This window comes from Telmatherina bonti, assembly GCF_933228915.1.
Source record: "Telmatherina bonti genome assembly, chromosome: 9".
In the NCBI taxonomy this organism is placed as follows: Eukaryota; Metazoa; Chordata; class Actinopteri; order Atheriniformes; family Telmatherinidae; genus Telmatherina; species Telmatherina bonti.
This window is the reverse complement of record NC_136627.1, coordinates 18,060,909-18,075,987: the sequence shown is the minus strand read 5'-3', so window position 1 is coordinate 18,075,987 and position 15,079 is coordinate 18,060,909. Positions and strand designations below refer to the sequence as shown.

General features: G+C 40.0%; 1 protein-coding gene across 1 annotated transcript in view; it reads left to right on the top strand.

Annotated features, from left to right (window-relative positions):
• Positions 1-14,845, top strand: part of egfem1 (EGF-like and EMI domain containing 1) — a 56,333-nt gene extending 41,488 nt beyond the window's left edge. Inside the window, exons 24-38 of the mRNA XM_079246429.1 lie at positions 2,178-2,306; positions 3,044-3,172; positions 3,685-3,813; positions 3,976-4,104; positions 4,272-4,400; positions 4,494-4,622; positions 5,609-5,740; positions 6,969-7,097; positions 7,281-7,409; positions 8,296-8,424; positions 10,200-10,328; positions 10,513-10,641; positions 12,823-12,951; positions 13,125-13,253; positions 13,662-14,845. Of these exons, the coding sequence (XP_079102555.1) occupies positions 2,178-2,306; positions 3,044-3,172; positions 3,685-3,813; positions 3,976-4,104; positions 4,272-4,400; positions 4,494-4,622; positions 5,609-5,740; positions 6,969-7,097; positions 7,281-7,409; positions 8,296-8,424; positions 10,200-10,328; positions 10,513-10,641; positions 12,823-12,951; positions 13,125-13,253; positions 13,662-13,741 (1,889 nt within the window). The 3' untranslated portion in view covers positions 13,742-14,845. The remainder of the gene's footprint in view (positions 1-2,177; positions 2,307-3,043; positions 3,173-3,684; positions 3,814-3,975; positions 4,105-4,271; positions 4,401-4,493; positions 4,623-5,608; positions 5,741-6,968; positions 7,098-7,280; positions 7,410-8,295; positions 8,425-10,199; positions 10,329-10,512; positions 10,642-12,822; positions 12,952-13,124; positions 13,254-13,661) is intronic.
• The last annotated feature ends 234 nt before the right edge of the window (positions 14,846-15,079 follow it).

Sequence of the window (15,079 nt, the reverse complement as noted above, 5' to 3'; positions counted from 1 at the left end):
AGCATGAAAGATGATTTACAGGTGAAAACTTTTCAGGATGTGATAATCTTCTTAGGACTGGATGTTTTGGCAAGTTCATTCCAAGATCAGGGGAATGTTCAGAGAAAATGAAAGAAAAAGAAAACAAAACAAACAAAAATACAAGAGCTGCATCGCAGGCTCTTCAGGACTCACTTAGCAAGTTAAATGTTTCAGTCATCACAGTACAATTAGGAAATGATAGAACAAATAGTTTGTCTGGAAGAATTCCCAAGGGGAGGTATAGAGAGGTTACACTCCATGACTGCAGAATATCCAGGTTGCATGGCTTCAAAACAAGCCCAAAATATAACATCTCCACCGCAGTGCTTGACAGTATGTATAATGTGCTTCAAAAATGCTGCTGTGCATCATGACCAAACATCTCCATTTTGGTGTAATCTTTCCAAAACTCTTTTTTTCACAAGATATAGTTTTGTTCTTAGCGAAACATTGTAGCTAAATATGAAACCATTCATTCAACAGCAAAACCATGCAACACTATAATAAAACCCAAGCACAGCAGAAAATCCACTAAACAATCTGTGAAAAGACAAGAACTGAGGTGATGTGATGGCCAAGTAAAAGTCTACAATTCAGCATGATTAAAATACTGCAAACCTTACTTAACTCAAACTCAACATACAACTATAACTTAAATTTATTTCTGCTGCAGGTTGTTTAGTTCTATTATTTATCATCTGCTGATGCACAAATTCTTATATATGTGACACAAAATACACCAACATTGGGCAGAGTTGATGTTTGCCATGATAATGTTGAATTTCCTGTGGTAAATAAATAATATATGGAAGCAACATTCTTTTCCCCAAGAACAAGCATGAGAAGCTTGTTACCATGGTTTCAGCAAGTAACTATCCTAACAATAAACAACAGACAATAAACCAGCAAAAGTGCTACCACTGAGTTAATGTACAGCTGTATGAAGATGACAACATCCTCAGTGGGCTAGCTTTTATAACATTGCAGCCTAACCACTACAGAAGCAGGCAAAGACGTCATGCTGTCAGCGTGGGAACACAGAGATGGCCACGCCAGAAACTGCTGAATAGAAAGATGCTTTTCCCAATTTGAGGCCTTGTGGCAGAAATAAAAGGAGTGGACAGCATCATCATTTGAAAGAAGAGGAAAAGGCTGTAATACTTTGGTGGGAAAGGAACTCCCTGTGACATTTATAAAACATAAAATCACCTAGTGTAAAGAAGCATAAATGAAAAGACAAGCTGATGCAAGGTTAGATAATTCTGATACACTTTATGACCAATTCATGCTCAGGTTTTGCACCTGAAAACAGACAGAGTGCTTAAAGGGAGATAAATCTGCACTGGCTTTCTGTCAGTTATACTTTGGCACAGCAAAAGCATAGTTTCTGTGAATAAAAACCAGAACTGAAGAAATCTTCGTTTTTTTTAAAAAAAGTATGACTCTAACGCTTGAGTTAGCATGTGATCTCCACGGTGACAAATTGAGTGATCGAAAAAAAATAGACTGCGAATAAACACAGTCATTATTTCCTGCTCTGGTGAAGTCATGCTTACAGACAATATTTACATCCCTGAAGTGGAAAGGATCATCCATCCCAGTCTCTGGCGAGCTTCTTCTGGATAGGAGGCACTATGTTTACAAAACTTTGTGTGTGTCACTTAACCATGCACACTCTTGCTGAGGATGGGAAACAGACCCTCACGCTGGCATCTCCTTGCATCAGCAGCAACACTGTAGGTGTGTGTATGTGGAGCACAGTAACCAGGCTTTGTTTTGCTGTGTGTTGGTGGGGTCTGTGGACACAGCAGGTGCTCTATTTACCAGCTCTTTGTGCTCCCTGCACCCCCCCAAAAAGGGAATGGCCTCTGTACCGCTCTAAACTTTGATGTGGCCCAGATTCACTGCACATGTGTGGGACAGGAGCTCACTTAACGAACGCAGGCGCTTTACAGCACCCGCAGCGTGGTACTGCAATTTGATATTGGTATTTTCAGAAGGTGGCAAGATGGAGAGGGAAAGTAGGAGGAGGAGAATGAGAGGTGGGGAAAGGAAGAGAAGAAACTGCAAAAAAAAAGTTGGCATCCAAACTTTTCCTCTCTTCTTTCGTGAAGCTGCCAGTTCTAACCAGTTGGATGTTTTATCTCGGCCCTCAGTTTGCCCGGACGGCTTTTACGGTCTTGACTGTGGCCAGATGTGCGAGTGCAGGAATGGTGCCCGCTGCCACCACATCACAGGAGCCTGCCTATGCACCGCCGGCTGGGCAGGACCACACTGCATTCTGGGTAATGGAAGCCACATCATTAAAACAGGGTGTGAGGGAGGCCCTCACCGCGGCCCATCACGACATCCTCTCCTTAAACACGACTAAGATGTGTTTGTGAACAATTATCTCTGTAATGAGACATTGCTATTGACTTTTTTAGTGATGGGTATGGGCGGAGAAAGGAGGGAGGACAAGCGTGCCCTCTGGCACATAGAGTTTAATTGAGGTCTATTCTGGATAAATGCACCCACATGTATGTAGCGATCCACATCAGGACAGGGTGAACATAGCTTGGAAGAGGATTTTAGTAGCTAACCAATCAGTGTTCTCATGCTAAAGTTTCTTGAGGATTTCATGCCTTTGTTTTAATGAAGCCAGTGAAATGCCCACTAAAGTTCTTAAGTCTGTCATTCTGCAGCCTTATTCAAGACTTTCCTCTTGCCACAGCCATTTTGTGGCTCCAACAACCAGAGCCAGAGTCAGCAGAAAGCCACTAGCATGACTTAATGGCCCATCTCTGTCATTAGCGCATTTTCCTCTTTCTTAGACTCTAAATGTCATGTTGAACTTTGATCATTAATGAGAAGTTTGCGATTTGTGTGCTGAAAAACCATGATGTCTAAAAATATCACTTGAGCTCACTGCTCTCATACGTTTGAAACAGATGTTAATCCAGTGTATTGAAAGGTGTTACTGAATGAGTTTAGATTGTGTTTTTCTATAATTCTTCTCTGTGTGTGTGTTTCATATTGGTAGAATGCCCAGAGGGTCATTTTGGAGAGCAATGCAGTCAGAGATGTGAGTGTCAGAATGAAGGCAGGTGTGACCACATCACTGGGCGATGCAGCTGCACGGCTGGATGGACTGGAGTCAACTGCCAACTGCGTGAGTAGTTTATCACGCCAGTACCACTCAAAGTGACAAACTTTACATATAATATAACCGGGATTTTTATGCTGTTAAGATGCATAAAGGTGATGCATTTTGTGCATTTTAATTTTACAAAACTTGCATATTTGTTGTGAGATGAGAGATTAGGTCTAATGAGATGATAATCTCTATTAAAGATAAATAAATAATACAACCAGCAAACAAGGCAAGATAAGGAAAGCTTATTTGTGTAGCACATTTCATACACAAGACTATTTAAAGTGATTTACGTAAAACAAAAGTATGAAAATGGTAAAAAGAAAGCATCAAAAAGTAAAATAAGGCAGCAACGAAAAACAGAAATGTATCTGAAGCCTCCTGCTATTGACCAGTATCTTGACATTAGTTTGTAAAAATCTGCAACTCCTCCACTAGATTACCATAAATCTGGCAGGATTTAGTAATTTATTCATTTGAATGACTGTATTTTCTTTCATGGGTATGTGTGTGTGAATATGTGTGTATAGCCTGCCCTCCCAGACATTATGGGAAAGATTGTTCTGGCCAATGTCTGTGTCAGCATGAAGGCTCTTGTGATAATGTCAGTGGTGAGTGCTCCTGCCCACCAGGATGGACCGGAGTTGCTTGTGAATTAGGTATGTAGCCGTATATTTATCATGGATTACATTATAAGCTATTTCCTACAATAAAACATGTGGCCCCTGTGTTTTAACAATTCAGCAGCTTAGTAAAACTATTACGTTTGTGAAATGTGCAATATTTTATATTAGATTAATTTCCTTTCCCTTCTCTTCCAGAGTGTGAAGAAGGACTTTATGGAGAGAACTGCACCCAGACATGTCGTTGTGCAAATGGAGGAAGATGTGACCGAGTGTCAGGGAGGTGCTTATGTCCGCCTGGTTGGATAGGAGAGCTATGTCAATCAGGTGACTTGTAGTTAATATAAGCAATGTTGCATGTAGATGTGCACAATAGCACTTCTTGATACAGCTTGCTAACACTTTTTAAGGAACAGCAGGACCAGTGGTAAGGTTTACTCACTCCTGGACTCTGATGTATGCTGACCAAGATGGCTTTTGTGTTTTGTTTGAAGTCTGTTCTGAGGGATTCTTTGGGGTAGGCTGTGAGCAGAGGTGCGAGTGTGTCCACAGTTCGAGTTGCCATCATGTGACGGGCCACTGTGAGTGTAAGCCAGGCTGGAGAGGAGCCAGGTGTGACAAATGTGAGTGTATTCAGGAGTGGGGAAAATTGCATTTGAATAAAACAGCCAGGACAAAGTGTTACTGGTAAAATGCATGCTTATGTCCACTGTCAGCGTGCCTCCCTGGGTTCTACGGTACTTCCTGTGCTCAGAAGTGTCACTGCCAGGCTGGTGTGCCCTGCCATCATGAGACTGGGAACTGTGGCTGCCCCGCTGGATTGACTGGGCTTGGCTGTGAAAAAAGTAAGACTATGTATGAAAATGTATACATAAATATTTATATATACGTACATATCAAAATGACTTTTTCTCTGTTTTGTAACTGTGAAAGTTTACAATTTACGCCATTGTTGGAAATGCACTCCACCACTGTATGAGACCCTCAGTATTGCTGAACTGTATGAGAGTGTTTCATTACTTACACTATACCCTGTAGGACTGTATACATCCAGCTTCCCTACTCAGCCCTTCTTCACTCCTTCATTCCCCTCACAGCCTCAGCTCCCTTCCTCTCCTCACACACTCCCCAGACATCTGATAAATGTTACACACCGGTTGCCAAGTAAAACAGAAGGCATTGTTTTTGTCTCCTCGGTGGCGGATAAGGGCTTTTGGAAAGCAGACATGCATAATGACAGCGCCGTAATTGCCTCTTTAGTCTGGAGTCCTTTCTTATCTGTCCCCCACGCTGCCTGCTGCTGCCTGACTGAGTAGCTGAGTGCTCCGGTCTCACCCGCAAACATGTTTGGTTCACAGATTCATCTTGGTCTCTATGACTGATTGTCTGAGGACTTCATTCATTATTGTGATGAGTGTATACATATGGATGCAGAAAGAGTGTGTGAAAGAATGTCCCTCTGTGTCGACCTGGGTTTGGGCACCAGGGAAAGTTGTTGGGAGTGTTGGTTTTGTTGCCAGCTAAATGCTGAATGTCCCAGTATGTTCAGGGAATTATCTGATGAAGGAAAGGGAAATGGCATCAGTCTTTGTTCCCACAAACTGTTGAATGTGCACACATTTACAGCCTTATCTGTAACACTATGAAGTGCTGCGCTACGGGATTATTTAATATTATTAAGAAATTCAACTTCTCACAATTCTGTCAGTCATATTAAAAGTCCAATAAATTAATAAATGAATAAAATCAAGATACCGGCAGATGCTGAAAGACATCACTCTACATTTAGGTGTCAGGAACTTTGTCCATGATGCTGATTTTGTCGTCCTAGCCTGTCCTGCTGGCATATTTGGACAAAACTGCAGTCAGCTGTGCCAGTGCTCCGGTGTCCACGAGCAGTGCCATCCTGTAACAGGCAAATGTGGCTGCTTACCTGGCTATTATGGAGCCCACTGTGAACTTCGTAAGTAAATGCTGTCATTAATGTTCTGCTCTCAGCGGGGATTACTATGAGATTTGTACTACGTGATCCAGTTTTTAAAATTTCCATCAGTAGAAAATATTCATGTGTGAAATGTTGCTCACTTGATAAGTTGTCATATATTCTGTATTTGCTTTGTATTTTTGACAAGTTAATAAATCTTTTCCAAAAAATTTTTGAGTATCACTATTAGTCAATGTAAAGTCTTATCTCTCCAGCCAGAGAGACAAGATTAATTCAAGTTCTTGTGCGTGGGCATTAAGTCGTATTTTTGCAGCTGGTGCAATATTTGTCTACTTATGTTTTAATTGGAGCACGGGAATATGTAACACTTTGTTGGCCTCTCTCTGTTGGCTTTGTGTCTCTGAACTGATTTATCCACCCATGCATCTAAACCTGCTTTATCCTAGTTAGGTAGATAGAGGGCTGGAGCCTATTTAATCTGCCACTGGGTGGGGAGTGGAATATACCCTCAATAGGTCATCAGTTCATCAAAGAGGCCAGCTCAGAGCCAGTAAAACCAAGCAAAGGACCATTCACTCTTAGGTCAACTTAGAATCACCAGTTAACTTAACATGCATGATTTTGGACTGTGATTAGAGATAATCAGAAAGAAACACCACATGCATTGTGCTTTATTCATTCTTATGGGGAAGTTAATCTATGCATTTTACCTATTTCCAGGTTTACTAACAGCAGGTTGGGAGGCTCAGAGCCCACAATTTAGAGAACGCACAAATTCCACACAGAGAGACCCACATAACACTGTGGGATGATAGTGATAATCAGTGAGAGTTTTAGTATTGTTTTTTAAGACTCTTTAACAGTCTGGATTTCTTATGAGATCCTTTCTAAATGACTTAGAGCAACCAACCAGGTGTTACACACTGCTAGTCAAACGTTTAGACATTAAACGCCGTAATGGGCCAGTGGGTTGAAACGTTTGACCGGTATAGTGTCGATATTCCAACTGTGAATAGAGAAATCGTGCATTAACACTGACTGAAATTGTAGTGTATTTTTATTGGATACTTCTCACAGAATGCTTTTTGTTATTTTGCTGTATTCACCCATCACCCTTTATTGGAAGTTTTTTGATTTGCCTTTTGTTGTTATGCAGTGCATAAGTTAAACTCTTGTGGTAACAGTTAAATTGTCTTTGCCTCTCTTTCTTATTGTTTTCTTTCTCTTTTTTTCTTTCCATCTCCAGGATGTCGAGCCGGTACCTTTGGACCAAACTGCAAGTCCAGGTGCAGCTGCATCAATGGTGGTCGTTGTGACTTCAGAAATGGGACTTGCTACTGTCCTCCTGGCTACATCGGAGCCAACTGTGGCTTAAGTAAGCTAAAAAAAATTAACTTTGCTTTTGAGAAAGTGCTGTTTAATGGGATTTTCATGTAACATGAATGGGAACCTTCTCAACAACCACAATGGAGGTAATTTACAAGGGTTATAAAATGACTATATTTCTTTCCTTGGCCTTTGTATTTCTGTGTGAATAACAGCATGAATGTTTATGCAGGTTGCCCAAGTGGGTACTATGGCAAGGACTGTATGAGGCTGTGCTCCTGTGGGGAAGAACGGCAGTGCCATCCGGCAACTGGGAGGTGTATCTGTGGCCCTGGTAGGATGGGCCAGTCTTGCCAACAAGGTAAGTCTGGACTGATGTCTTTGACTACTTTTCAGATTAATTTTATATTTGTAGAATTTCAGGATGCATGATTGGGGAATATACTTGAACCAATTGACATTTTTCGGGTATGAAGAAATGCTAGGGGATCTCAATGACAATTCATTATTTAAGTGTGATAAAAGGACATCATATATTCAATCCACAGCCGTATAGTGCCTTTTATCTTTTGCCAGGCTCATGAGAAAACAAAGAGTCTGAGCTGACACCGACATGCATCATTTAGAGCCACTGGCTCTAATGAGTTCTGTAGAAACAGACTGAACTAAGAGTGAGAATCATCCACCAAATTGAGGGTGTAGTGTTCAACATTTTTCACTGTATATTTAAGGAACAAATTCTCCATTTCCTTAGAGTCCAGCCTCTGATGATCACAGGGGTTTTATTCCCTGGAAAGTGAGGCAGAGCTGAGTTTTCTTAATCTTCCCTTTTATCAGCAATTCAGATGGATTACAAACAGGGGGGGTTTCCAGTACAACTTGTAATAAATGTTCTCCTCTTCTTTCCCCTGCATGTACTTATACATACCACTATTTAAGTTCCTCTTGTTGAATGTTTACAGAAACCTTTAAGTAGCTCATTCTCTGTGTTCTGTGTCACTAGATTTGGCAAGCAAGCAAATAAATAAACAGGAAAATCAAAGATATATTACTTATTGTTTTCCCCTTTCTAAATCACCCAGAGAAGCATGATTATTCTTTTATATGAGTGCCAAATGAGAGTACTTTGCCATCTCTTTAAATGAACTGTTGCTTAAATAAACATGGATGTGGTTAGTGTTGTGTTATGTCTGACTGAACAAATGAGTGTGTTCTTGTCTTATCATATTTTCTGAATGTTTTTCCAGCATGTCCAAGGGGGCGCTATGGCTTGCAGTGTAGAAGTGTGTGCAGCTGTCAGAATGGGGCTTTATGTGACCCTGTTGATGGATTCTGCAAGTGTGGACTTGGCTGGACTGGACCCCACTGTGATACAGGTAGCTTATGGCTTCACATACATTGTAAAAAAAAAAAAAAAAGCTGAGTTAATTTTAGAAAGTCGGCCACTGCGTTGCCCCGTCCAGGGTGTACCCCATAAGCTTGCTTTGGAAAAAGTCAGTATAGAAAATGAATGAAAAATTCACAACTAAAGAATAAGTAACTCAGCTGAGAAAACTTAAAAAGTAAGCCAACCGACTGCAAAGCATTTTTGATTATCTATTAAAAAAATGTTTCTGTTTCAGCCTTAAAAAAAAATCAAAATCAAAACTTTTAAGTCAGATGAACTATAGACTATTCATATATACTTATACAGTTAGGTGGAGGAAACTTAATTATGTGAACATAAAATCTGAATACAATGTGCTTGAATATAATTTACATGAATTAACCAGAAAAGTTTTCCTAACTTTTTTTGGATTTAAGTGTCTCATTTGAGTAACGCTGTTGATTTTGGGTCACAAAACACCAGAACTCGCTAGTTGAACTTTAAAAAAAGGCTTTGCAGCTGGTTGCTTATATTATTTAAGTTAAAAAAAAAAAAAAAAAACCTTTTTAAAGTGCGTGAAGTTATCCAAAATGTTAGTCTTTTCTTTTAAGTCTTAAGTATAAACAAAATATGTTGTGTGCTTGTATGAAAGAAGCTGTGTAAGTAGCAATTCATCTGCTGCATAAATAAGTATTTATTTGTTATTTAGTATGTGTTTGTAATTAATTTTATTTATCTTTTTCTCCTTTTGTTTTTGTTTACAATCCTGTTTTGATATGTTGATGATTTCCTGGATGTGGACCATTGTACTTTGCGTTAAAGGGGTGCTATTATGGTATTTCGAGTTTTCTGAGCTTTCTACAGTGTTACAGGGTTGAATCCTCATCAGACATGTGAACGGCACTGTTTTTTATCACGTAAACGCATGTTTGAGTTTGAGTTTGAATTCCAGCACGCTCTCCGTTCGGTTTCAATGGCGACGAATACCACGTCGTTTTAGAGAGTTTTTTCTACTTCGAAATCCTTGTGACGTCCCGGGGGATAAGGTTCGGTGATTGGTTACCTTCTACTGGTTAACAAGGGCATGTACAAATACATCAGGTGGGTGGAAAACGTCGGATAAAGTTATTTCCAACAATGGCTGGTGAGTTTACCAAAGAGAGACATCCTGCTGCATTCGTTGCTGTGGGTTGCTGTTTTCCACTTCGTTTTCAGGGTCTGATTCAGGTTCCAACATGTAGAGCTGTATGCTATGTGTTGACATTGTATTTTGTTTTTTTTTATTGAGTTCATATTAGCCTATAGCTATTTTATAGTTTATGAGATGTTACAATGATGGCAAAAGCAGGTGCGGTGCGCGCTCCAGATGTAGCGCGGTGGCGGGAGGCGGGGCTTAATGCGGAAGAGTCTCAATCCACTCGTTTTATCCGCAGGCTGATCTGACAGCCTACGGAGAGGGTCGGTCTGAAGTAAATAAAGCGATTTGTGACAGTAACTCGATCATTCCCAGCCCTTCTGGGCTCAGAAATAAAAATAATTAGCCTGAAATGCACATAATAGTTCCAGTGTTTTTTTGTTGTTTTTTTTTTTTTTTTACCTTCTGTTAATGAAATATGCTTTATGCTTTAAACATGCTGTAAATTTTCGTCTACTTATTTTAAAGTCACATTTCAGGCTAATTTACAGTTTTATTTGACCAGTTAATGGTAATAACCTGTTATTGTTGCTGTCACTGCTCTGAAAGGAGTTTTCATAACCAGTATATAACTGTGTGTGTTTCTGTAGCCTGCGCGGAGGACAAATATGGACTTAATTGTACAGAAGAATGTCAGTGCCTTAACAGTGGGACCTGTGACCGCTTCACCGGCAGCTGCCAATGTGCTGCTGGCTACTACGGCCCCTCCTGTCAACATGGTAAGCAAACTATAACCCTCAATACAAAAACTATTGGTGATAAAGTTACTAGAGATCTGGCAGACATTTTGAAATAATTTGTGTCCTCATGAAGTTAAATGAACAACATTATGTTCACTCACCATTTTTAAATACAAACCTAAAGAAGAAGCGTTAACCTTTACTATTATTGTGTTTCTCACAGAGTGTACTTCTGGGTATCATGGAGTAAATTGTGCCCAATCATGTGACTGTAAGGTGGGGCAAGCATGTGACCATGTGACAGGCAAATGTGTGTGTCCACCCGGGTACTATGGTTCACAGTGCCAAAGACGTGAGTATGAATGCTAATAATCAGAGAAGATTGATGAAAATGCTATTTCACCTTTTGACTTGAAGATTATGTCAAGAATGTTTTAAAACAGGCTGCACGGTGGCACAGTGGTTAGCACTGTGGCCTCACAGCAAGAAGGTCACTGGTTCAATCCTTGGCTGGTTTGGTCAGTGGCCTTTCTGTGTGGAGTTTGCATGTTCTCCCTGTGTATGCATGGGTTCTCTCTGGGTACTCTGGCTTCCTCCCACCATCCAAAGACATGCATGATAGGTTAATTGGTCACTCTAAATTGCCCCTAGGAGTGAGTGTGGTTGTTCATCTCTCTGTGTGGCCCTGCGATGGACTGGCGAGCTGTCCAGGGTGTACCCTGCCTGTCGCCCAAAGCTGGCTGGGATAGGCTCCAGCTTCCCCGCGACCCTGAATTGGAATAAGCGGTTCGGAAAATGAATGAATGTTTTAAAACAATCAAATATCTGAATCTAAAATATATTTTGAAAGATGAAATATATCTTATCCTTCACCTTTACTTTCTTGTACTTGAAGTGATATAAGCTATCTTATCTGTTTGTTCTCGTCAAAAAGACATCTGCATAACCAGCTGCAGCTGCACAAGTGAAGCTATGAGTATGAATGGATAAGAAGAGTGTGTGTGTGTGTGTGTGCAATCTAACAGACAGACAGGCGTTTAGGTAGGTGGGCAGGCTGACAGGCTGGTTACTTGATGAGAGACAGGTGTTTCCCGACTGCTTAATGCATTCTTGTTACATCCCTGTGCCCTCCTGCCTGTGCTTGGGGCTCCCAGCCACAGTGTGAGCACCTAAACGGCCACTTCAGCACCAGCGGGAGATGAGACTGAGCATCAGGGAGCAGCTGCAGGCACATGCTTCAGACACAGGCCTGGCTCTATGCTTGTGTGTCTGTTTAACTCTGTTTTGTACATTTTATTCACTTGTGTATTCTTTTTTGTGACCTCTAGATGCAGTCAAGCAAAACAGTATCAACATATACAATCACGATTGCAGCAAAGTTGGAATGCTGTTTAAAATGTAAACAAAAACAAAATGAATTGATTTGCAAATTTTATAATTGAACATTTAAGAATGTGGAAAGTGAGATATTTTATGTTTTATTAAAAATATTAGCTCATCATTTCAGCAAAGTTGGGACGGAACCATGTAATATCCCATTCTTCTTTAAATAACAGTCAGTAAACATCTAACAAGTAAAGAGAGTGTTTTTTTGGACCTTTCAGGGACAAATGTTGTCTCATTCTTTTCTGATGTAGATTTCAAGCTACTCAAAAGTCTGATTTTTTTCTCTCTATTTTTTAATTTCACATTTCACTGTGTACCAAATATTTTCAGTCTGTGAAAGGTCATGACAGCACAGCACCTGGAATTTAATGCAGTGAAGCCATGCTGTTGGAATAAATGGAGCATGAGGTTTGGTATTGTATTTCTTGGATATGCAAGACCATCCTTCACAAAGATATCAAAAGTATGTATTGCTCTAAATATCATTTAGCATTGATGGTGCCTTTCTAGATGGCCAAGGTGTTTGTTCCATTGACATTAACAAATTTCCATGCAGTCGAAATGCATTGTTTTAAAGTAAGTGTTAATGACAAGGTGCCTTTTGTGCTGTTGAGATTGGAATAATTTTGTGTTCACGTGTTATTGGTTTTAATATTATTATTTAAACTTCACTACAGTTTCTTTATTTCAGATTCATGAGCATTTATCCATCTTTCCTTCTGAGAAACTCAACCCGTCAGGTTACTGGCCTGTTGATGTAGATGATGTCCAGATAGATGGTTGTCTTTAGTACCACTTACTTTTTTAGGCTTTTTGATGTTCCTGTACTACCTCTTTCAAGATTTACATTTAATTTTAGGTGAAATGTGTTGTCTGTTTTTTTTGTGACTGGATTTAAAAAAAAAAAAAAAAACTGGAAATCATTTAATTCTGTGATGCATTCACAATTTCATTCGCGTCCTAACATGTTTTTGAACCAGGGTTGCATATCAAGTCCACACCTTTTTATTTTTATATCTTGTAATACTTAACAAATTGATCAGGAAGCCATCTGCACTGTTGTTTGCAGGACAGAGTACCATGTGATTAAACCATGTGTTTACAACACTAACAGTAGTGGCGTGTGTGCTTGTATTTTTATTTGCAGGATGTGAAGCTGGCAGCTATGGATTGAGTTGTGCAGAGTCATGTGACTGTGCAGGTGAGACTCCATGTGATCCATTGACAGGACAGTGCCTCTGTCCCCCAGGACGGATGGGACGGAGGTGTGAGAAAAGTATGTGAGAAAAGATTAATGAAATTCCCTCACAGTCAATCGTGCACAAATTCTCCCCCATGTTTTAAATCTCAACTCTCTTTCTATGTTTTTTTCTTTTGTGTATGTGTGTGTGTGTGTGTGTGTGTGTGTGTGTGTGTGTGTGTGTGTGTGTGTGTGCGCGTATGTTTTAGACTGCGATGGTAACCATTTTGGCCCGAACTGCACCCTACTGTGCCAGTGTTCCCAGGAGTCCCGCTGTGACGGGGAAAGTGGGCGATGCCTGTGTCCACTCACCTGGCTTGGTCCAAGTTGTAGAGAAGGTAAATGTAATCTTTAACTGCCTCCCATCCAGGCACACATAGTTGAGTTGTAAACCTAAAGCAAAATAGGATATGTGCACATTGATGACACACTCCCAAGGTCAAGGGCTGTAAAGTTGAACCAGCTTTAGTGAAATACTGTTGCGTGAAGTGTGAAAGGCTGAGCCCCATCACTCTGCATGTCACGCTGTCTCCCTCAATAGCCACTCCTTTGTCCTGACAGTTATTTTAATCTGCACCCAGCATGACGTCGGGCTTGAAGCTGTCTTCATTTTACCTCCTCCAAGCCAAGCACACAGGAGACTACGTAGCAGTTACCTCTCGTCCACAAAACCCCAGAAACATTTGCTTTTGATTTTCAAACAGTGTTGATGTCTTCTTCCCTCCCTCCCTCCCTCCCTCTCTCAGCTTTGCTACCTCAAACCTCAGGATCATGGAGCTTCTCTCCATCTCACAGAAAGAGAAGAGCAGGCGGCAAAACCACTTAACCAAAGCAAGGGAGCACACCCCTAACTGGACACTCAAACACAAATATTGGCTCAGTGAAGCTTTACTCTGATCATCTTTGGACAGGTGAAGCTGAATGTGTGGAGCTGGTACTTGGCTGTCAGAAACCGGCACTCCATCACCGAGTCTGAAGGCAGAGACAATCAACCACAGGATGTGGCATGTGAGAGGCCTTCAAAGGACTATAAACTCAAATGTAGTCCAGTCTGTCAGAGATTTAAAATCCGGGGAGGCAGAGACTTTCTTGCAATAGACACAAGCACCTGCATCACATTTGTAACTGATTGAACATGGATTGTTTTTGTCAAACAATAAGTTGGTAAGTGTTTGGTTTCTTAATGTATTTAGAAAAGACTTGTGAGCCATTATCAATACTGCTATTGTTTAGTTTCATTTGAGCACATGTAGAAAAAAAGACTTATATTCAGCACAAAACACCAAGGTCTAATTATGACACATAGGAATGACTATGTGACCCCGGAAACACTGAAATGAGTCTTTTCTAAACAGATTTTTATTGCCTACAACTCTCCTGTTTGTTTTAAGTTTGTATGTGTTTTTTTAAAATCAGAAGGAATAATTTCCCATAAGAGTAATGAATTATTTTGTTGGTGATGATTCTGCATAGATTGTTGTGAGACAATTGCAATGTTTAGGTCCTACAACACAGTGGGCAAAGGTCGCCATGTTGCATCTCTTTCAGGTCTGAGATCATGATTAGTTGATCATTTGTTGGTGATTCTTTTTTTTTTTTAACTTTTACAGATGTGATTTTTTATGGCTCACGTTCATGTGATGGCTTGTTTTCACTTCCAAATCTGTATTTGTACTGTATCTCAGGTCAGTGCCAGTTGCAGTGGCATTAAAAGCTTTTGGCACCTCTGGGTAAATTTGTGTTATTGATACTAACTGGAAGAGTTTAATGAAAGTTGAATATCATTTGGAGCAAAGTTAAAGACAACACATTTTAAATATCTAAAGCAAAATAATGTTTTACATCTTGTTTGTATATAAAACAATAAAGAAAACAAAGAAAATGTGGGTCATAGTTTCTGGTTAAAATTTATCAGTGCTGTCTTTAGGAATACACGACAGGCTTCTAATTAATGTTAGAGCAAGAATTTGCAAGTTTTTTTTAGCAAAGGTTTTCTTGATCACTTGATCCATCCCAGAATTTTATTTATTTATTTTTTTTAATGTTAACAACAGTTGAGAGTCATAAAAAAAAACTAGTTTTGCCTCCTGCAGTTGTCAGTAATTGATTTTAATGAGTGTTTATGGTTTAAGGTTAAAGAGAATCATCCTGCTGTAAATCTCTT